We start from the raw sequence: 23890 nt of genomic DNA, 5'->3' as shown, positions 1-23890 counted from the left end.
GGTTCTTCTGCCTCCTCCCCAGATCAGCAGGATCTGGTCTGTTCTCCAAGATTGCACTATATTCCCACAACTTTCTAGAAGCCTCTTTGAGCTGTCTTGGCGGCCCCTGTGCTAATCCAACACCATCACATTTAGTTCTTCGCTTCCTGGCTTGCTCCATCAACAAACCCTTGTATTCCTGGGCCCGATCTCTGGGCTCTCTTCTGAAGATGTATTGTTTGGGTTTGAAGAGTTTAACCTTTCTGTCATTTCCTTTTAATTATTGCAAGATCCAGGCTAACTTCTAAGCACCTCAGGCGCACAACTGCAGGGTTGTGGTGGCCACCTGCTTGCCAGGAGGGGTGAGCATGTTTGGATTAGCAGCTGTTGGGTGTGGGGTGAATGGAGAGAGCCACTTGATGTTAAGTGGCTTCTGCCAGAAGTGATCTTTTGGCTCCAATGTGTCTTTTGGGGAATTAAATACATATATACATACATACTGTTATGGTTGGCTCTGGCCCAGCTCCTGCCCCAGGGAATGGGGAGGTGGATGCAGGGGAAAATTCAACATGTCACAGGCCTGTGTTATTGCCGACAGAATCAGTTCAGAGTTTAGTTTCCTCGGACGAAGAAGGTGGGAGTGACTCGGGAGAGGAGGGCTTGGCACACAGCCCAGGAAGTCAATCTCCCTTATCTTCCGTTGATTCAGATGATGACGTTTTGGACTCACGCAAACGCAGAATTATGCGTGGAAGAGACCAAGTAAGAACATATTACAAGAAATAAGGGAGGCCACCTGTGTTTGGGTGGGGCTCCAGTAATTAGGGCTGCTGCTATAAATAGCAGCATGTGGGTTTGGCCGTTGTGGAAGAATATCTGATCAGAGTTCGTCAGGAATCTTGTGTGGCTGGACTTTGTTGCTTTTTCACGCCTTTGAAACCAAAGCAGAGCAACGTGTGTGTGTCTCACTTCATTGGAAGAAGAAGGGGTGTGAAGTTTCTTCACAGATGCTAGCTAAGTACTTAATGACTGCTTAAGGGAAATTGTACAGACTACCCGGTTATTTTGGGATGAGTGCTCTTTGCAATACAAAAAGAGTGCTTTGTTTATTTTGAATTTTGTGATAAAAAACATTGTTTTGAATTTTGAAATGTGTGTGTATCTGAAATTTGTACCCTTGAATTTTCGGGAGGCTCCTATCAGAGAGCCCGGCAGAACACATACATACATACATTATTGTCATTATATGTGTATACACAGTATGTCACATGACGCTAGAGACCAATACACACGACAATCCAAAAATGAAACAAAATAAAATAAATGCCTCATCCACCACAAATTCCCCACTCTGAACCACCCAAACATCTACACATTAGATTGGAGGAGATCCACCACTGTGTCTCCCATTTTCCAGTCTCTCCTGGAGGTGGGGAAATTGGGACTCGGAGAACTGGACTTTCTCCATTGCCCTCTCATCTTCTCTGGGCTGTAGAAAAATGCTTGGGACCTGAACTGCAGAACGGCCACTCGTCTTTGATGCCGGTGTATGTGTATCTCTGGAAAGTTGAGACAGCACAGGAGAGATAGAAGATTCCCCCACCCCTTTCCCACTTCCTTGTAACCAAAGAGTCCTTTGCCGCCTTCACCAGTCTCTGATGTTATCCAGAAATATTGGATTTGGGCTATCCGATTTTGACCCAGCATAGTCCCGTAGAGTAGGGATATATGGGAATGGAAATGCAAGACACCTGGAGAGTACAGAATCCTCTTCTCTATTTCAAGCATTTATTGGTTGACCCAGGAAATTAATTAATCACAGCATACAGTGTTCCCTCGATTTTCGCGGGGGATGCATTCCGAGACCGCCCGCGAAAGTCGAATTTCCGCGAAGTAGAGATGCGGAAGTAAATACACCATTTTTGGCTATGGACAGTATCACAAGCCTTCCCTTAAGACTTTAAACCCCTAAATTACCATTTCCCATTCCCTTAACAATCATTTACTCACCCTTATTACTGGTACTCACCATTGGATAAGACACTTAGTGATCCTGATATTTATAAACAAATTTATTTATTAACAATAATTATTTTTTTTCTTATTTATTTGCAAAAATTATTAGTTTGGTGATGACATATGATGTCATCAGGCGCGAAAAACCGTGGTATAGAAAAAACCCTGTGAAGTATTTTTTTATTAATATTTTTTGAAAAACCGTAGTATAGGCTATTTGCGAAGTTCGAACCCGTGAAAGTTGAGGGAACACTGTACTTCTAGATCAGCTTGGTACAGATGCAGCTGTTTAGGCCAAACACAAAATTTCCCCCACTATTGTAAACTGTTTATATTCTTATAGTGATTCATAAAGAAAGAATATTATTTTAATAAGTGAATTTATACTAACAAAAATTTATTCCAGCATTCCATTTTGAGTTGTGATTATTTTCTCAGGAGCCTCCTTGATGAAAAAAAAATTATCTGGCTTCTAGAGATGCTTCCACTTCCATTTTTCTCTAATAAAAACATGTGAAAAGGAATCCTCAATCTGAGTATTGCATTGGCAGTTCTGTGTTAGCAAAAGCATCAGAAGAGAAGGATTTAGGGGTAGTGATTTCTGACAGTCTCAAAATGGGTGAGCAGTGTGGTCGGGCAGTAGGAAAAGCAAGTAGGATGCTTGGCTGCATAGCTAGAGGTATAACAAGCAGGAAGAGGGAGATTGTGATCCCCTTATATAGAGCGCTGGTGAGACCACATTTGGAGTACTGTGTTCAGTTCTGGAGACCTCACCTACAAAAAGATATTGACAAAATTGAACGGGTCCAAAGACGGGCTACAAGAATGGTGGAAAGTCTTAAGCATAAAACTTATCAGGAAAGACTTAATGAACTCAATCTGTATAGTCTGGAGGACAGAAGGAAAAGGGGGGACATAATCGAAACATTTAAATATGTTAAAGGGTTAAATAAGGTTCAAGAGGGAAGTGTTTTTAACAGGAAAGTGAACACAAGAACAAGGGGACATAATCTGAAGTTAGTTGGGGGAAAGATCAAAAGCAACATGAAAAAATATTATTTTACTGAAAGAGTAGTAGATCCTTGGAACAAACTTCCAGCAGACGTGGTTGGTAAATCCACAGTAACTGAATTTAAACATGCCTGGGATAAACATATATCCATTGTAAGATAAAATACAGGAAATAGTATAAGGGCAGACTAGATGGACTGTGAGGTCTTTTTCTGCCGTCAATCTTCTATGTTTCTATGTTTCTATGTGATTTATTTTCAAAGTCTTATATTTTGTGAGGGACCAACAAAATACTTCTGTAGGATGCGTTTAGGTGTTTGGTTGTATTGTTATCATCTATTTCTCTCTCTCTTTTTGCATGGGATATTGCTAAGCTTTAATAATAATTAATAATTATTTATTAGATTTGTATGCCACCCCTCTCCGAAGACTTGGGGCGGCTCACAACAATAATAAAAACAATATTATAGCGAAACAAATGTAATATTAAAAAAGAAGCATATAAAACCCTATCATATTTAAAAACCAAACAACACAGACATACCAAACATAAATTTAAAGGCAAAGTGTTCACTAAAACCTGATGATGTCCTCAGCATGTCCATGTAATCTTTGGGAAGCAATACTGAAAAAGGATTGTAAATCAGCGGTGAAATCTACTTATCTTTTCTACCAGTTTGGAAGTGCACACTTTTTGTGCATGTGCTTGCTCCTCTTGTTTCACCCTCGCTGTGCTCTCTCTCTCGTGCTATTTCACACTCTGCGCATGCACAGAATGCTTTGCACAAGAGAAAGAGAAAATGGTGATGTCCAGGTAGGTAATTGGAGCCTCACGCTGCCACTGCTACCGGTTCTCCAAACCAGTGTTTCCCAACCTTGGCAACTTGGAGATATTTGGACAACAACTCCCAGAATTTCCCAGCCAGCATTCGCTGGCTGGGGAATTCTGGGAGTTGAAGTCCAAATATCTCCAAGTTGCCAAGGTTGGGAAACATTGCTCCAGCGATATGCCCGGACCAGGCTGAACTGGAAGCATTTCACCCCTGTAGTAATCCCATTTCTTTCAGGTGTTGTGAAATTCTCAGGCCTCTCATTTATCAGATTTAGGTATTGGGAATAATGTTTTCTTGCCTATGTGATAATTGGAAGGAGGAAGATTTTTCTGCATTAAAGTAATGAGTGGATTTCTTTAGGATGTATTTACTCTCCATTAGCTTGGTTTGGCCAACAACAGAAAACCAAAGTAGCCAAACAGGCTGAATTCCTGCCTGACTTCAGCCTTTTCATTTTTGTCTCTGCCTTTATGATGAATTAAGTCATTAAGTAGCATCCTCTCCATGTAAGTAGACGAACCCTCAATCATTGTGGGTTGTTTTTGAAAACACAAATTAGATTATGCAGAGGGTTTGAAGGGGTTTGTTGCAAAACACCCCAAAGAGCCATATCACTTAACAACATCCGGCCAGTGAATTATTCTGAAGTCAGGTTAATTTTCCCTATAGGTTTATGCAGTAATGGGCAGCCAATTTTTTTACCGCCACACTATGGGTGTGGCTTATTTTGCGGGTGTGGTTTAATGGTCATGTGTCTGGGTAGGAGTGGCTTGCCGGCCATGTGACCAGGTGGGAGTGGCTTGAACAATCATCATCGTTCAAGTGAACTGTTAAGTTCTCGACTTACATTCTTACTAGTGTCACTCACTGGGGTGACAATTTGCTTCGTGTTTCCTGCACAGTCCTTCCTGGGTCACCCCCCCACTCAGGCTGGGTAGCTAGGCGAGCGGGTGCTGCCAGAAGCATAAATGCTGCCAGCGCTGCTTCCACCCACACGGTGGCCGTGTGAGGCTGGAGGGGAGCCAGGCAGGAGAGAGGGAAGCTTGTCCGAGGCCAGGAAGGAGGAAAGAAGAAAAAAGCAAGGAGCGCAGACACAGCAGCAGCAGCATGGAAAAAAAAGAAGGCCGAGCAAAGACCAGTAATCCAGGAAGTGACAGCTGCCGATCACCTAGAGCTGCGCACGCATCTTCATTTCCGCCAGTGGAACTGCGTTCCACCCCATCCTGCCTGCTGCCCACCCCTGGGTTTATGCTTGTGATAGATTTGCAGCCTTAATATGATACTTCGAAAGAGTGATAGTATCTGCTCTTCTTGTATGTATTTTGTTTGCTGGAGATCATGGCTGGGGGTTGGCCAATAGTAATCTAAAACGTTAGATATTCTGCAGAAGGATTATGTTGCAGTCATGCTTGACTGATTTAATCCATTAATTCATTGCCCTAATTAAATCACACTTGCTTCCAGATAAAACAACCTTTAGGTTTTGGGTGTGATTCCTGCAGCTGTTGCCAAAATGCTGTGGTTTTTCCAAGCTTGTGGACTCCTCTTCATTATCTCTTTGTCCCCATAGAAGGTCATCTTTTTTCTGCTCAGGTTATTTTCTCATTGCAGAGGGGAAACACTGGCCCCTGAGGATGAAATTGAAATAAATATATTTTTCTTCATTGATTATGCCTCATCTTTCCTTTCTCTCCTTCTCTCTCCCCAGCCTTCTCCCTAAAATGGAAACCGTCCCTTCACCCACCGCGTTTGCCTTAAATTGCTGCAGCTTCTGAATATTGATGCAATCCTCATGCCAGCCAGTATCAGCAGACGTTTGGGAGGGATATTCCAGTATTCATGATCAAATATCTGTCTTAAAGATGGGCTTTCCCTAGTTAATAGGATCAATAGTTTGGTTTTATTTATTTATTATATTTATATGCCGCTCATTCCAAAAGGGGCTCAGAGCGGCTAACAAGTGACATAAATACAACAATAGTAAAATATTTTATTTATTTATTAGATTTGTATGCCGCCCCTCTCCGTAGACTCGGGGCGGCTCACAACAACAATAAAACAATTCAAGACAAATCTAATAATTTAAAAACATTAAAAATAAACCCCGTTATCAAAGCAGATATACACACAAACATACCATACATGAATTGTATAGGCCTGGGGGAGATGTCTCAATTCCCCCAAGCCTGACGGCAGAGGTGGCTTTTAAAGAGTTTATGAAAGGCAAGGAGGGTGGGGGCAGTTCTAATCTCAGGGGGGAGCTGGTTCCAGAGGGTCGGGGCCACCACAGAGAAGGCTCTTCCCCTGGGACCCGCCAAACGACATTGTTTAGTCGACGGGACCCGGAGAAGGCCAACTGTGTGGGACCTAATCGGTCGCTGGGATGATCAAGATACACAATAAAATCAATGATATAATAAAAAAAATAATATCCTAAAAGAACCATACATACACTACAGTCAATCTAATTCCAGGCCTGCCGAAAAAGCCAGGTCTTAATAGCTTTCCAGTAGGGAGGATGATTCCACAGGGTCAGAGCCACCACAGAGAGGGCTCTTTCCCGAATTCCCACCAACCGACATTCCTTGGCGGAGGGGACCTGGAGAAGGCCAACTCTGTGGGCCCTTACTGTCCGCAATGAGGTATGAAGTCGGAGGTGGTCCTGTAAATAGTCTGGCCCTGAGCCATTTAGAGCTTTTAAAGGTAACAACCAACACCATGAATTGCATTTGGAGACCAGCTGGCAACCAATGCAGTGCGGGTAGAGATGGAGTAATACGAGTGTACCTAGGTACACCGTAATTGTTATTCATTTATTTATAAAACACATAGAAAAAGACATAAACATAACAGAAAACAGAAAAATACATAACACCAAAAGACAAATATGTGATGGATCATCTAGTACAGGGGTAGGCAAAGTTGGCTCTTCTATGGCATGTGGACTTCAACTCCCAGAATTCCTGAGCTAGCATGATTGGCTCAGAAATTCTGGGAGTTGAAGTCCACAAATCATAGAAGAGCCAACTTTGCCTACCCCTGATCTAGTATATACACCCAAGTACCTTAAATTGTTACATCAGTATATCTAAAGAAAATAAAAGGATTTATTATTCCTTGGCAGATGTTTTGCCAGTGAGAGCCCATGCAGCTGGCAACATTCTAATATTATTGAGCCTAGACATCCCTTCAGGCCAAGTACAAATTTGTAGCTTAATCTGACATCGGTGAGTTCATAATGATTTGAATCCATCTGAATTTCCTCAATGGAGGACACACCTACAGCATCTCACATACGCCTTATCCCACAGAGTGCTTATTTTTAGTTTACCTTTGGCACTTAATATTGATTAAAAAGTAGAAATTCCAGACATTATTTCTCCCAGTTTTGAACAATGGCAAATAGTGGAAGAATTATGTAAAAATCTGTCAAATACTTATAAATCAGAGGCAAGTTAATTCTCTCAAATCTGAAATCAGCCCTACACAGTGAAAAAAATATAGCTATTAGACATCCCACACCAAACACAAGACCTGGGCATTTCTTTCCTTAATCTGACTATTAGGAAATCAAACTCTCCTTTTGTCCAGTTTTATCAGGCACATAGTGAAGAGGGCCATATTACTTAGGCATCTTTAAATTAAGCCTAATCTGTGATGGGATGCCAGGCTGATTTCAGAGTATTGCAAAGTTATAGAGGAAATTATAGAAAAGAGATTTGAGTCTTGAGTAAAATGAATCCACAAGAAAGAAACAGTCATAGAAATACCTTTGATTTTCTGTGCCACGTCTTTCCTCCCTAGTTTTAATCTGTCTGTCTGTCTGTCTGTCTGTCTGTCTGTCTGTCTGTCTGTCTGTCTGTCTGTCTGTCTGTCTGTCTGTCTGTCTGTCTGTCTGTCTGTCTGTCTGTCTATCTATCTATCTATCTATCTATCTATCTATCTATCTATCTATCTATCTATCTATCTATCTATCTATCTATCTATCTATCTATCTATCTTACTGACCTCTTAGGAACCCAGTGAGGTCAACAGTGGACAGTCTAAGGTCAAAGTTTTGGGGGTTTGGTGAGGAAACCAGAGTCAGGTAGTGAGTTCCAGGCATTAACCACTCTGTTGCTAAAGTCGTATTTTATATAGTCAAGTTTGGGGCGGTTTGCTTTGAGTTTGTATCTGTTGTGTGCTCGTGTATTGTTGTGGTTCAAGCTGAAGTAATCCTTGACAGGAAGGGTGTTATTCTCAAACTTGCTGTTCTTCTGCATATATTTATGAATCTGGGAAATCTACTACCTTCAATTCTTCAATCTATCTATATAGTATTAGAACTCTCATTGTGTTTACCTGTCCTTTAGTATCCTCAAGTTAGCCTCAGTGCATTATAGTGCAATATTTTTTTAAATCAAGATACCTAAAATCAGCTAACTTTTAAAAATGCATAAAGGACTCATTATTCCTGTGAGATTAAAATTTCCATGATGTTTGGACCAGTTTTAATTTTTTTTAAAGGTGTAACTATTGTGGCATCCTCACAGTTACATGCTTATGATTTCTGACAGTCCCTGCCAGCTTTCCAATGGCAAAGTCAATGGGGAAGCCAGTAGGAAATTGGAGATCACTCCTACTCCCATTGCTTTTTGCCTGCCCATAGTCATTCTATTTATCTGTTTAGGTAAGTAAATTGCCATTTTTATGTTATATACTCCTATTAGATTATCATATGATGATCCAGCATTGTGGTATAAAAAGTATGGTCAGCTTAAAATTTAATGTTTGTTCTGGTCACATCAGAAAAAAACATTAATCATATCAGACAGCACTACCTTGCTGTCAAATGGTGACCCAATTGGTCACAGTATTGCCTTATATCAATTAAAACTCACTAATCAGCTGGTTGATATTGTTGACTTAAATCTTCTTAAATATTTAACCTTAATTATATATTAGATAGAATTAGACTTTCTAACTAACTAAGAAAGTCAATCTTTAATATAATAAATCAGACAAGATCTAATGTTTTAAAACTTTATTTAAGAAGTCCAACCTTTAATGTTGTCTAAATCCATATACCGAATACAGTGTTCCCTTGCTTTTCCCGGGGGATGCATTCCGAGACGGCCCGCGAAAGTCGAATTTCTGCGAAGTAGAGATGCGGAAGTAAATACACTATTTTTGGCTATGAACAGTATCACAAACCTTCCCTTAACACTTTAAACCCCTAAATTGCAATTTTCCATTCCCTTAGCAACCATTTAGATTGTTACTCACCATATTTATTTATTAAAGTTTATTTTAAAAACATTTATTAAACGCAGACGAAAGTTTGGCGATGACATATGACGTCATGGGGTGGGAAAAACCGTGGTATAGGGAAAAAAACCCGCAAAGTATTTTTTAATTAATATTTTTGAAAAACCGTGGTATAGACTTTTCGCAAAGTTCGAACCCGCGAAAATCGAGGGAACACAGTAGTCCATACACAGATTTTACATTAACTTAAATTTTGTGTCTGATTAAATATTGTTTATAATGATGCATATTCCCATAGGCTGGTCTGCCATTCTTCTAAATAAAAGTTTGTATGAACTGTGCTGATTATTTGAAGATATTGAAACTAATGAGATGGCTTTGATTATCTTAGTTTTATTAAGAATTAAATCTTGCAGCTTATATTAACCCTCTTTCCTCTGATCAGATTTTGGGGTACGTTGACCTTCATAAAATGAAACCAAAACATCATAATTGTGCACATAAGCTACAGCAGAACAATGTCCATTGAGTTGTCTAATTGTTTTATGGCAGAAACTCATGATGCTGCAATTTACAGATAGTCTGGGATGGTAAGGTCATATTCAATCAAAGACCTTGTTGCTGAATGACTCATAAGGCAGATATTTCTGGCTACTCATGTAGCTGCCCCACAGAAAATATATTAAAGGGTTTCCAGTGTTACTTGTTCCCTGAAGCACAGGATGCTCAATTAGGGGTTCTGTTCAAAGATATTAACTCTAAAACACTCTCATTATGTCCCGAAAGATGACATATTTGTTTAACATAATTATTTTCAGAGATGCAAAAGGATAATCGTGACAGTTGGGCAGACAGGGATTCCTGTGTCATTTGGAGGATTATGACACAGAACATTGCAATATTGTAAAACTATAAGTGCTAGGAACGGGAAGATCCTTAATAAATATGAGTCAGTTGTCAAACGCCTGATCACATGACCATGGGGATGCTGCAACGGTTGTGTGGAAAACAGTCACTAACTGAACTGTTGTAAGTTGAGGACTTCCTGCACTCAGGATGCACAGAACAATTTTATACCTTCCACAAAGCTTCACCTATTTTCAAATACTGATCCCATTGCAACATACAATGTTATCAGGTTCTGTGCAGCAGTACTTAAAACCTATCAGAGAATGGTGACCCATGACATAACCTAGTCTTAAAGAGCATTCAATTCATCATGCTAGATTGTACTGTACACTGATAGATTTCATCCGCCACCTTTTACTTCTCTACAAACCCCTAAGGCTCCTACTGACCCTTTCAGATTCATATTTCTATAAATATTGGTGTATGTGTGTTGAGTGTTGGTTTAACTGCTGTGAGCAGGTTGGCTGGCTGTGTTGTAACATCTTCATTAGTTGAAGGGGTAACACCTTGAGTTGTTGATGCAGTTGATGTTTGCAGATTAGTCGGCTGTTTTGTAATGTATGTCTATGGTGTAACATCCCGGGTTTTGGCTTGGCTCCAAGTTTATGGTCTGGCTATGTGTTTGTGGCATGTGTCAGTTTGCTTTGTGTGGGTGTCGGAGAGGGGTGCAGCAATTGGAGATGCCGCCGTGGGACCTCGTCAAAATATCACCAAGATTCTATCAATCTTACATGGGAAAAGACTTGAATATGCCAAGATCTACATACCTATACCTGGGAAAATCTACAAATACATACATACATACACATACATACATACATACATACATACATACATTTAGATGATGATGTATTCTCTTTGCTTTTTAACTGACTGTATGACTGTAATTCGTTGCTTGTATTCTTACAATTTATATTAGATTATTATTACAGTGGGAAGGGACCTTTTAGGTCATCTAGTCCAACCCCCAATTGAAGCAAGAGTCCCTACACCATTTCGGACAAATTGCAGTTCAATCACCCCTTGGAAATCTCAAGTGTTGGAACGCTCACAACCTCTGCTCAACTGGTTGATCGCTCACACCGTCAGAAAGTTCCTCCTTATTTCCAGGTTGAATCTCTCTTTGATCATATTAATATTGTTTTCTGATTGCTTATTTGTACCCTATGACAATCATTAGCTGCTATAATTCATGATTCTTGACAAATCTATCTTTTATTTTATGTACACCGAGAGCAGATGCACCAAAGACAAATTCCTTGTATGTCCAATCACACTTGGCCAATAAAGAATCCCATTCTATTCTGTAACCCAGCCTCTTTATGCTGGTTAGCGCTGTAATAAAAATTAGACTGATTGATCTACTCACATTTGTCCAATAGGTTTGACACAGAACATAATTTGTTTCAAACCCTAGATGAGGATGATATATTAAATTTATATTCTGCCTGACTCCCAACAAACCTGGATGGCATATGAATATAATAAATTATTCTATTAGGAAACATTTCCGTGTTTGTCTCAATCCCCTTAATCCCATCCCCCACCCGCCCACCCAGGTTTCCTATTTTCCTTGTCTCTGTCCACATAGTTCCAAAAGACCAGCTTAGCCTTTACATGCTCCATATGGATTATCTCCACCCTTCCAGTCATATCCTTTGCACTGAGCATTCCCTTCCCATTCTTGTGGTTTTGCAGAGCCACACCCTCAGCACCTTCAGCATCCAATGAATTACAAGACGGCTTTGGATAACAACCAATCAGCTTGGCCTGAGGCGAAAACAAATCAACATAAGCATGCTGAATATAAAAAACACTTCTCCAGAAATAAACGAGAAGAAACTTCCACTTACCAGTTGTACCCAGAACCAGCCGGGCAGAAAGAAGCAGAGGCAGAGGCTGAGGAATACAGCTACAAGAATGGAAACAGGTACTAAAGATGAATAGGGGCTGGAAGCAAATTCTATGCTTTCCTCTTAAGATAGAGATCGTAATCTGCCAGTGGCCAGTGGCAGGAGAAATTTTTTTTAGCCTCAAATATCTGGAGGACATCAGGTTGTCCTATGTTGACATTGCCAGCTCAGCTATGGGTCCAGGGAGTTAAGAGACCATGAATCAGATTCTCTTCTAAGATTTTACACTTCAGATTTCAGAGAAGAAGCCGTGATGGTTCTCCATGTTGCTGAACCATTTTTCAGGAAAACCACAGCTGGAGTAGCAAACTTACAGCTGGTAGTCAGCAACTTCTGGAGCATCATAGATTCTCTCTCTTGTAATAAGAGGTTTAGAAAGAAAGGGAATGGATATAATTGGAGCTTTTTGAGGTGTGGTGTACAAAACAGTCAGAGAGAGACTCATTGGTTAGCCTACCTGGACTCTGGTACTGTATTTGGAAGACACGGGCTACTATCATGGGAATTTGTTGTTGTTCCATCAGTCTTATTATATTTCGATTTTAGGTTTCTATCTGTAAAATGGATATAAGGGACATGTAAAAATGAATGCTGCATGTTTTGGACTATACATATCTAAGAATATGTTAAGACTCCCAGATATTGTTTTCAGAGATAAGGTATGCTGAGCCAAAAAAATGACCTTTGTTTATCTGTTGTTTTCTATGTTGGTCAATTAAGATGTGGGTTAAACTTGTTTTTTTAAAACTTAGGGAAGAGCATGTTCATATATTAGCATGTAAAACAATGTACCTATTCATTTGGAGACTTTTAGCCCCAGGTGCTGCAAAATTTCTTGAAAAGGAAAGAAAAGAGTTAGAATTAACTCTTGAGTTGTGTTGGAAAGAGGCAATCAGGAGCTATTACCACTAAGATATATTTAAGGTTATGAGACGTTGACCTAAATCAGTGCTTCTCAATTATTTTCTTTTACACACCCTCCCCACCCTCCCCAGTAGAAGTAAACATTTCTTGCCCCCTCCAACTTTTTGCCGGGATGATTGTTTGCAATATTTAGCACGTTTTCACTGAAAAAACTCAAGCAGCTTATCTGCGTGATTGGGGTGTAATGTGTTTAACTGACATCTTAATTTATTTGGCTTCATGATGTCCACTGCCAACATTTTTAGACACAGTAAACATAGCGGTCTTTCCTCGTCTCCCACCGTAATCACAGTGAAGCCAAACGCTACATGCACTTCAACATATTTCCTCATCTTAGCTTTTGAGAGACTTGCGTTTGTCTCATTATCTCCGTCTCTCTCCTCCTTTCTTTTCATCCCAGTTAAATATTTTTCCATGGTGTCTCTTAAGGGTTTGTGATCTGCACTTCATATCTCCTACTCTAGTTTGTGTACTGTGGTTTGGTGCAAAAAATCGCAACTCCTTGTGGCAAAAAAAGCAATTCCCTGGGGTCATGTGTCCCCTGTGACATCACTCTGTGCCCTCTCCAGGGGGCCCCACCCCATTATTTGAGAAACACTGACCTAAGTGAATACCCAGGATTTAAGAATGCCTGTGTTAACAGTAACTCTTATCAAGATGTCCATGTTGTTTTGAATATATGTTGTTTGATTGTGGAATTTTATAAAACAACAAAAGCATTCAGTATGATTCCTTAGGAGGCTTCAGATCAGAGGTGGGTTCCTCCCGGTTTGCACTGGTTCGCCTGAACCGGTAGTAAACCACTGGCGATGTCACAATGATGTCACAGAACCAGTTCGGTCAGTGCTGGTCCACTACATGGATGCCGCTATCTTTTTTTAAATTAAAAATTTTTTTTTTTGCGTTTTTCCCCCCTGTGCATGGGCAGAAGCTGAGTTCCTGCCACTGTGCATATGCGGCATCTTGTTTTTGGCTTTTGGGAGGGGGGCTTTTTCAGATTTTTCAGCACATGCACCCACGCAGCACACCTACGTGGTGCGGGAGGAAGCAAACCGGCAGTGAGGTAATTTAGAACCCACCCTGCTTCAGACGTGAGGTTTTTCAGTGGAATAAAAGAGAAAGCAAGAACAACGGAATCCCCATGAAATGAGACAGGAGCTTGCATGAGAATAACCTCATCTGGAAGCCCACCCTTGGTATCCTGAATGGGTAGGACTACAGTAGCCAGCAAGGACAGGACATAAATGCTATTATCTGGTTTCTTTTCCTAGTGGCAACAATGGCATTCCTTTTTCAGGGGTAGATATCATGGCTTTTATTTATTCTGTTGCACGGTGTCACTTTTTATGGAAGCACTTGAACCTCCCTGAAATAAATTATGACAAAATAGGTTGCAATACCAGAGCAGAAATCCTTTTCTAGAAAAATCAAGCAAAGTTCGGTCTAAAAACAAGTACTGTACTGTAATTTCTAGAGATAACAGGCTGGATTAGGTTTTGTCAAGTTTTTTTCTGTGATATTTCCAAGAAGAAGAGGAAAATTAATTTATATTAAACTCTATAGTGATCCAATCTGCTTTTTGAAAATAAAAGAAAGGAACACAAGATTCAATGAAATCTGAAGACTACGTACAATATAAAAGTGGCAATATTATCCTTTTAGCTCCTTTTACAAACTGGTATTTAATTTACAAATCTGTTGTTTGCAAATGCACTTTTGGTTTGTAATTAATTAAATATACAAGTATAGGCTTTGCTTTTAAAAGTTTACGCAATAACAAAACTTTTTGAACAACAAGTTGCTTAACAGAATTAAAACAAAAAGTGCTATCATTTTACCACCTTAGTAACAATCACTTTATCCCTCTTTCAACTGTTTAAGATGCTTAGGAATATCTACCCCACTAAACCCAGTACCAAGAGAAGCAGAGTCAGCAAAAGCATTAGTAATACCTAGCCCCATTTTGATATTGGGCAGCAAAGAAAGCAAAGAAACATCTATTACCCAAGGAGGAAAATATATGCATTGTAAACTGCCATGATATTAGAGAAGCAGCTGTTGGAGCTCTAGAGCAGTATTTCCCAACCTTGGCAACTTGAAGATATCTGGACTTCAACTCCCAGAATTCCCCAGCCAGCTGGCTGGGGAACTCTGGGAGTTAAAGTCCAGATATCTTCAAGTTGCAAATGCTGGCTGGGGAATTCTGGGAGTTGAAGTCCAGATATCTTCAAGTTGCCCAAGGTTGGGAAACACTGCTCTAGACAATTCAGCTCAGGTCAAACTTCATCCTGAGGCAAATTATATACGGAGGAATGCTAACCTAGAAAAAGATAAGTTGCTATTTCAAAAAGGGACATTAACACTTCATTAGTAGCTCTTATTTATCTTAATTGAAGACCTCAGTTTTGGTAATCCTTTAGTTTTAGAGCATGTATCCTAACATGCCAACTTGCTGATGTATGGATTTCAGCTCTTAGAGTTCTCAGCCAATGGCCCTCCTGGCTGAGAAATTCGGAGATTTGAAATTCACACAACTTGAAATTGATAAGACTCAGAAAATGTTTTAGAGCAAGGCTCTCTAGCTCAGTCCCTGATTGACTTGGCAAGTTAAAACGCACTGTGTTTGTTTGTGTATTTATTTATTTTCAAATACTTCTGTCCTGGCCTTTGAGTTGTTCATAAGTGGAGGAGAAAGGACTTCTTTGTACTCCTGATTATGATACGAATATTTATTATTTATTCATTTATTAATTAGATTTGTATGCCGCCCCTCTCCGTAGGCTCGGGGCACCTAACAACAGCAAAAAGACAATATGAATATGCCCCAGTTATTACTTCTTTTTTCTGTGTCTCGTGATGTTGCCTTCATCTTACCCTGTATTCAGGAAAATTGAAGATATCCTTCATTGTTTTGATTCTTAAGTAATGTCCTTCTCCTTCTCCCCTCCTCTCTCCTTCCCCTCCTCTCCTTCTCCTTCTTCTTGCCAGGAATATGATCACTGAACATTTTCTTACTGATATGGTCAAAGGTCGAGATCTCATTGTCCACTTTAGACTATCGTGGGCATTCCCCTACCCTCTGGTCACTGGGAGCTACCCTTAGAGACATTTTGGCTTGGACTGTAGGAGAAACCTGATACCTGCCTTCCACAAAGATATCCGCTTGCATAAATGTCTCATGAGGGCTTTCCATGATAGTTCACCTGTCTGGAACCCATACCACATCTCGGACATAAACACCCTCGAAAATGTCCAAAGATACTTCACCAGAAGAGTCCTTCACTCCTCCACTCGAAACAGAATACTCTATGAAACTAGACTCACTATCCTGGGTCTAGAAAGCTTAGAACTACGACGCCTAAAACACGATCTAAGTATTGCCCACAAGATCATATGCTGCAACGTTCTATCTGTCAATGACTACTTCAGCTTCAATTGCAACAACACAAGAGCGCACAACAGATTCAAACTTAAGTACAAACTTTACTGAAAGAGTAGTAGATCCTTGGAACAAACTTCCAGCAGACGTGGTTGGTAAATCCACAGTAACCGAATTTAAACATGCCTGGGATAAACATATATCCATTGTAAGATAAAATACAGGAAATAGTAAAAGGGCAGACTAGATGGACCATGGGGTCTTTTTCTGCCGTCAGTCTTCTATGTTTCTATGTTTCTAATATTAACCGCTCCAAACTTGACTGTAAAAAATATGACTTCAGTAATCGAGTTGTCGAAGCGTGGAACTCATTACCTGACTCAAGTAGTGTCAACCCCTAACCCCCAACATTTTTACTTTAGACTATCCACGATTGACCTCTCCAGGTTCCTAAGAGGTCAGTAAGGAGCATGCATAGGTGCACTAGTGTGCCTTCCATCCCCTGTCCAATTGTCTTTCTATCTCCTTTATCTTTTCTTCCTTTCATATATCTTCTCCTCTATTTTTATATCTTTTCTTCTATCCTTTTCTTTATATATATTACTAGTCTATTCTCTTCAATGTGTATTGGACAAAATAAATAAATAAATAAATATATAAAAAATAAACTTATCAGGGCTTACAAGCACGTATGTAATGCTTTTTAAAAAATGATTGCTAGTTCTGTGCAGGAAATAAGTATTCTCTTTCTGCAATTACTAGAAAAGAGACTCATTGAAGAGTGTTGCTCTGCTTGGCCCTGTGACCAGCTAGACCTGGGGCTTGGGCATTGTGCCTTGTCATCTCACTGCGGCAAGTGAACAGGAGATGCCTGTGTCTGATCAGCCTCAATTGAATCCTGATTCCTGAGGCTGAAAGTCCTGAAGTATAGGCTTAGCTGGAGCAACACTGTCAGATTCAAATCCAGATTTTGAATCTTCTTAACTCTATCTCACCTCTAGGGCCTCCCTTTATCCTGTCACAAGGTGAAGTTATTGAGGATTACCTTGATGAAACTCTCTAACTAAATATGGAACATGCACTTGGGTTGTATCCTCCCAAGATGATTTCTCAAGACCATTGCCTTTCCAGTTGATAAAATACCAGAGGCAATCTTGATATAACTAGGAATCCAGGATGTGAGCAACTTCATATCCAGGCTTGCTAACAACTGAAATGGGAGATTTTATTTATTAAATTTATTTATTTATTAAATTTGTATGCCGCCCCTCTCCGCAGACTCGTGGCGGCTCACAACAGCAACAGAAAACAATATATAATACAAATTCAATAATTAGAAAGCTAAAAACCCATAATTTTTTAAAAAACATGCACACAACATACCCTACATAAACAGTATAGGCCTGGGGAAGATATTTCAGTTCCCCCATGCCTGACCGCAGAGGTGGGTTTTAAGGAGTTTGCGGAAGGCAAGGAGGGTGGGGGAAGTTCTAATCTCAGGGGGGAGCTGGTTCCAGAGGGTTGGGGCTGCCACAGAGAATGCTCTTCCCCTGGGACCCGCCAAACGACATTGTTTAGTCGACGGGACCCGGAGAAGGCGAACTCTGTGGGACCTAATCGGTCGCTGGGATTCGTGCGGCAGAAGGCAGTCCCGGAGATATTCTGGTCCGATGCCATGAAGGGCTTTATAGGTCAAGACCAACACTTTGAATTGTGACCAGAAATGGAGGTGGAATGGAAGGATGGTGCGCAGAACACGTATCTGCATACCCAAATCTTCAGAGACCTCCTTTCAGAATTTGGCAATAAATTGATGACCACAATCAGAAACCATGTGTAAATGAAATATAGTCTACATAAACAGTTGCCTGTTTGTTTGTTTGTTGATTTGATTTGATTTGATTTGAATGCCGCCCCTCTCTGAGAACTCGGGGCGGCTTACAGCATATACCAAAAAACATAACAATACAATTTATCCAATTAAAGATTCTTAAAAATTCTAACTTAAAACATTCATTTACATTCATTCAATAAGAACTGGTTTTATGGCAAACCAATACAAGGAATGAAATGTACCATTTTTGCAAGATCTTCTACAATGGTGGCATTTTCTGATTGTGGTAAATCTGTAAGGAAATTCAAAAACACCTCTCTCCACGATTGATTCAGACAGGCACAGATAATAATAAGCCTGATTGCATACCAGCAATGTGCTTGCCTCACGTAGAAAAGGGTGATGTATAATTATTGATTTCATTATGAATCAAATATCTCAAGAATAGTTGCAGAGTCTTGTATTTTCCAATGTGTTCAGTATTTGGAGCTTTGTGACATAGAACATTTCCCTGCAATTGGCCCTGATCAAATCACTGAGTTGATTCTGGGGCACATTCTGAATTTTCTGTATATAGTCTTGGGTGTGAGGATCCTTACACCATTGTTCTTGTGAGTCCTTTAACTAGTCATCTGGAATAACAATAATTATAATAATTGCAAGGTTTTCCAAAGGGATAACACTTCAAAGGAAAGTGGTGTGAGCACTTGGTTATATTCAGGTTTTTAGGACAAAGCATTGACTCATGCATTATGACTTTTTGGTACCAGGAGAACAGCAGACACCATCAGACCTGCTGTTGGTTGATTTTATGAGATATTTGCAGGTACTCCAGATTTTGATGGTCAGTGCACTCTTCTATTGGGTGATAGGCTCCCTCTAAATGATAATTTCATGTTTCATAAGGTATTTTGATGGCTAAAACTTTGTTAAATTATGCCCCAGAGGTACTGAGAAGAACACAATGTTTAGGAATAAGGTTGAATAATAATTTGCAAATCTCAGATGAGGGTAAATATTTGTTCGCTCATCCTTCACCCGAGTACAGATATTGGCCATTGTTCCAAATCCTTGACTTTTTGTGGGGCCTCCCAGGAGACAATTGCCTCTATCTTGTATGGGACCATGGTGAAGCCAGCAGAGGGAATGCCATAACTCAGAGAATCAATTTCTGGTTGATCAAACACACATTTTTCCAACTAGGTGAGTGGTTGATACACACAAAACCACTGTAGTACTAGAAGGACATGTTGAAAGTGCTCAGTAGGGGAGTCTGAATATATGAGGATAGTATTGAGATAATGGCACACTTGTCCAAAAGTTCTTGAAAAAAAATTGTTCATGAACTGTTGAAAAACCTCAGGAGCATTACATAGTCTGAAGGCATGACCAGATATTTGAAATGGCTATTGCAAGTGCAAAAGGCAGTCTCCCATTCATCTCTCTCACAGATCCATGCTTGGTTGTCAGCACCCCACAGGTCCAGCATGATGAATATCTTGGCTCTATTAAGGCAGTTCTGAAATGGGGGATAGTGGATAAATGATTGAGTGACCTGGTTGAGGGCCCCAAAATTAATTGCAAAGTCAGAGCTCTCTAAGTTGTTGTTGTTGTTGTTGTTGTTGTTGTTGTTGTTGTTGTTTTTACAAATAACAGTGGATGATAGTTGATGATATATATGGATGCATACAGCTCCTTTTCCCAGTTGTACCTTATAATCTTAAGTGTCTAGTTCAGGTTCTGGAAAGTGAATACATATGGCCAACTGGAACCTTTCCCCCAGAAAAAGATTAATTGGACTTAATTAATAGGGTCTATGAAAAGACAGTGTATTTGCTTTCTTTTCTCTGATTGCATTTTGGGATTCAGCAAACCTGGTGCATAAGTCTGGACAAAATTCCTTGGTTAGTTCAGCTGCTAAAGTCTCTTTGGATAAATTCATATGATTTCTGTAACTATATGCAACTAAAAATTATGGTGCCATCAGATCAGATGATATGCAGACCATAAGCCTGGAGCCTTTCCAGTCCTAAAACTATACAAAACTTAGGGATGCATGCTAAGTAGGACGCCACCATTTGTTGATATTAGAAAATAGAACAATAGAGTTGGAAGGGACCTTGGAGGACTTCGAATCCAACTCCCTACTCAGACAGTATGCCTATACCATTTCAGACAAGTGGTTGTCCAATCTCTTTTTGAAAGCCTTCAGTGATGGAGCACCCACAACTTCTAAAATGATTAAAGCGTTTATGGGTAAAACAAACTATTTAATTATTTCCTATTTTAAAAGTAATTAAGGATCATACTAAGGCACTAAAGAAGGAAGGACAATTAAAAAAACTATTAAGTATTCAATAAATAGTGCATAAAATATTACCTCCACTGCATCCCCTCCCTGTGGGGACAGCAGCCTATTACTGGTTTTAAGTACTAAATGAGATTGCAGCTGTTATTCCTTGATCTTTGACAAATTTTAAATGCACGAAGTTGACAGTTCTTCCTGAGTTGTTAATAGCTTGAGTGGTTATTTCTGGCTTGCAAGGCAGGTGCAGAAGAACGGTGACTAACAGATGATTCAAAAGTATACTATGATGTATTTGGACCTGAGCAGCAACTATTGTTCCCTGATTCAGTAACCTCTCTGAATTGGATGGGATCTGTTTTCTGAAGATGGCCGGATATTATATGTAATATTTCCAAATTCCAGATATTAATTTGCACAGGTTTGCCTGGTGCACCAATTGTGACCCTACCTGGATCAGGAAGCTCTTCTCACAGTCACTCATGCCCTTATCACTCATGGTTAGACTATTGCAACATGCTCTACATGTGGCTACCCCTGAAAAAGTGTCCGGAGACCAGAATGCAGCTGCGTGAGCTTTTGTGGGTAGACCTAGGTACACCTACATCACATCAACTCTCCGCGAGTTGCATTGGCTCCCAATTAATCTCTGGACACAATTCAAGGTGTTGGTTATCACCTATAAAGCCCTACATGGCTTAGGGCCAGACTGTCTTTGGGACCGCCTTCTACTGCACAGCTCTCACCAACCAATAAGGGCCCCAGGGTTGGCCTTCTCTGGGTCCCATCAGCTAAATAGTGTCAGTTGGCGGGGCTGCGAGGAAGGGCCATCTCTGTGGCGACTCTGACTCTCTGGAACCAACTACCTCCTGAGATACGTACTACTCCCATCAGTACTGGGTTGCAGTCGGTATGACTGGGATCGGGGTTCCGACAGCGAAAATTGAGATGCACATACATTTCTGCACCCCGATGCATGCACGCATGAGATTTCGCTTCTGTGCATGCGCAGCCAGGAAAACCTTGCACGAGTACGCTCTCGCATGTAACTTTTGGAGGGTTTTTGCTTCTGTGCAGAAAATATCCTCGTGCGAGATTTCGCTTGCTGCCCATGCGCAGAAATGAAATCTCACACTGTTGGGTGCGCCTGCACATGCCAGGCGCATGGCCATGATGATCCCAGAGGGTGTACCGGTAGTGGCCAGTAAGTGCAACCCTCACCTGGCCCCCACCCCACTGGTCTTCTGGAAAGCCATAAAGTCCTGGTTTTGCTGGCAGGCCTGAGGCCTATTGATCAAATGATACATCATCTAGATCTGGTCACAAAGGATATGAATAGTTTTATCATTCGGAGAGAGGGGCGGCATACAAATCAAATCAAATCAAATCAAATCAAATAAACAAACAAACAAACAAACAAACAAACATCATGGGTTTTAAATTGTTTTTTTGTAATTGTTCTTTTTAGATGTTGTTCTCTTTGTTGTGAGCTGCCCAGAGTCCTTGGGGAGTTGGGCGGCATATAAATTAAACTATCACTACCACCACTACTACTATTACTACTACTACTACTAGTAGTAGTACTACTACTAGTACTACTACTACTGATAATAATAATAATGATAATAATAATGTTAATAATGATGATGATGATGATGATGATGATGATAATAATAATAATAATAATAATAATAATAATAATAATAATAATGATAATGGAAATCAAAAGAAGCAAAATCAATCACGGTGTTATTCACTCAGAGTTAAGTAATGTTTTTTGACTGAAGATATCAAATCTATGCTGGGTCAGTATGCTTCAAAGTTACTATGAGGATAAAATAAAACAATACCTGTGAATTTTTAAATAATCCCTTGAAAGAAAGGCAGCATATTCATCCAATTATACGCATGGATAAGCATGATGTTATTCAGAATCTTAAATACCATCATATTTAAGGAACCATACTATTATAATTTATGCTTCTATTATACTTCTCTTTTTAGGTATAAAGCTCTTCTAATGTATTTTTGAAAATCTATTACCATGGAATATTATTTCAATCTGTTCAAGTGGCAAATGTGCAGATAGTACTGGCTTAAATCTATTTATCCACTAGCGTTTATACATACAGTATTTCTAAAATTTGGTACCATTCTTCCATCGCAAGTAGAATCTGTTAGCTCTTTTGTCAAATTGCAGTCATAGAAAACTATGGAAAAAGTCATAGAAAACTATGGAAAAAGTCCCTACTGAATTTAAAAATATTTTTACACACACAATTTGATATTTGTGTAGCAACAGCTGGTTTGATCTATTAGTACAATCACCAACCTTTTTCACTTCAATAGTTTCCAAATGTGTAGATGTTACATCCCAAAATTCTGCAACAGCATTTTTGGTCACAATTCAGAGAATTGCAGTCCAGTATTACTGGACTGGAAGCCACCAGCTGTGGAAGAGTGGGCTATAAAAACAGCAGAATGATATGTATCATTTCAAACTGTGTGTGTGTGTGTGAGAGAGAGAGAGAGAGAGAGGGAGGGAGGGAGGATAGGGGATTCTATATAAATGATTTAATGCTGAGGTGCAAGTTTAAAAACAAAGCATAAATATAATTTATGTAGTTTACAATGCCACTTTTCAGTAAAATTTACAGGAAATTTACCACACCATTTAAAAATGTGGTTGTCTCAATACACTACAAAGACATTGATAATTCTATCATCTCATTTCACGTCCTACCTGGCTGACTCCCTTTCCTCTCAATAATATTTGTGATAATTTAAAATATATGTATATGTTTTATTAACTGGCAGGGAATGCCCTGAAATACTTCACAACTTGTGACTACAGTGGAACCCCGACATAAGAGCTGCTCTACTTAAGAGCAACTCGAGATAAGAGCTGGGAGGGGAGAGATATTTTTGTTCTACTTACAAGCCCAAATTCGAGATACAAGCGCCAAGGAGCTGTCTCCTGAAGCCAAACGCTAACTTCCGCGTTCGGCTTCAGGAGACAGCTGCGAAGCGGCGCACGTGTTTTAAAAGGTTGCAGCCGGCCTGGGGGGCTCGGGGGGGTGCTTGCAGCTTTCTTTCTTGCTCTTTTTCTTTCTCTCTTTTACCTTCCCTTCCTCTATTTCTTCTTTTCTTTCTCCTTCCCACCTTCTTCCCTCCCTCCCTCCCTTCACTCATTCCTCTCTTACTCTCCCCTTTCATAAGTTTCCTTGCTTCCTTCCTCTGTTCCTGTCCCTTCCCCCTTTCTTTCTTTCTTTCTTTCTTTCTTTCTTGCTCTTTTTCTTTCTCTCTTTTACCTTCCCTTCCTCTATTTCTTCTTTTCCTTCTCCTTCCCACCTTCTTCCCTCCCTCCCTCCCTTCACTCATTCCTCTCTTACTCTCCCCTTTCATAAGTTTCCTTGCTTCCTTCCTCTGTTCCTGTCCCTTCCCCCTTTCTTTCTTTCTTTCTTTCTTTCTCTTTTTCTTTCTCTTTTACCTTCCCTTCCTCTATTTCTTCTTTTCTTTCTCCTTCCCACCTTCTTCCCT

General features: G+C 40.0%; 1 protein-coding gene across 1 annotated transcript in view; it reads left to right on the top strand.

The window, feature by feature from the left end:
- The first annotated feature begins 6476 nt into the window (after positions 1-6476).
- The window catches only part of LOC139167562 (aldehyde dehydrogenase family 3 member B1-like), a 53422-nt gene continuing 36008 nt past the window's right edge, over positions 6477-23890 (top strand). Inside the window, exons 1-3 of the mRNA XM_070752187.1 lie at positions 6477-6637; positions 8372-8508; positions 11694-11925. Of these exons, the coding sequence (XP_070608288.1) occupies positions 6477-6637; positions 8372-8508; positions 11694-11925 (530 nt within the window). The remainder of the gene's footprint in view (positions 6638-8371; positions 8509-11693; positions 11926-23890) is intronic.

This window comes from Erythrolamprus reginae, chromosome 1 (assembly GCF_031021105.1).
Source record: "Erythrolamprus reginae isolate rEryReg1 chromosome 1, rEryReg1.hap1, whole genome shotgun sequence".
NCBI lineage: Eukaryota > Metazoa > Chordata > Lepidosauria > Squamata > Dipsadidae > Erythrolamprus > Erythrolamprus reginae.
Note: the sequence above shows the minus strand (reverse complement) of the source record. Positions and strands in the feature narration are given on the sequence as shown.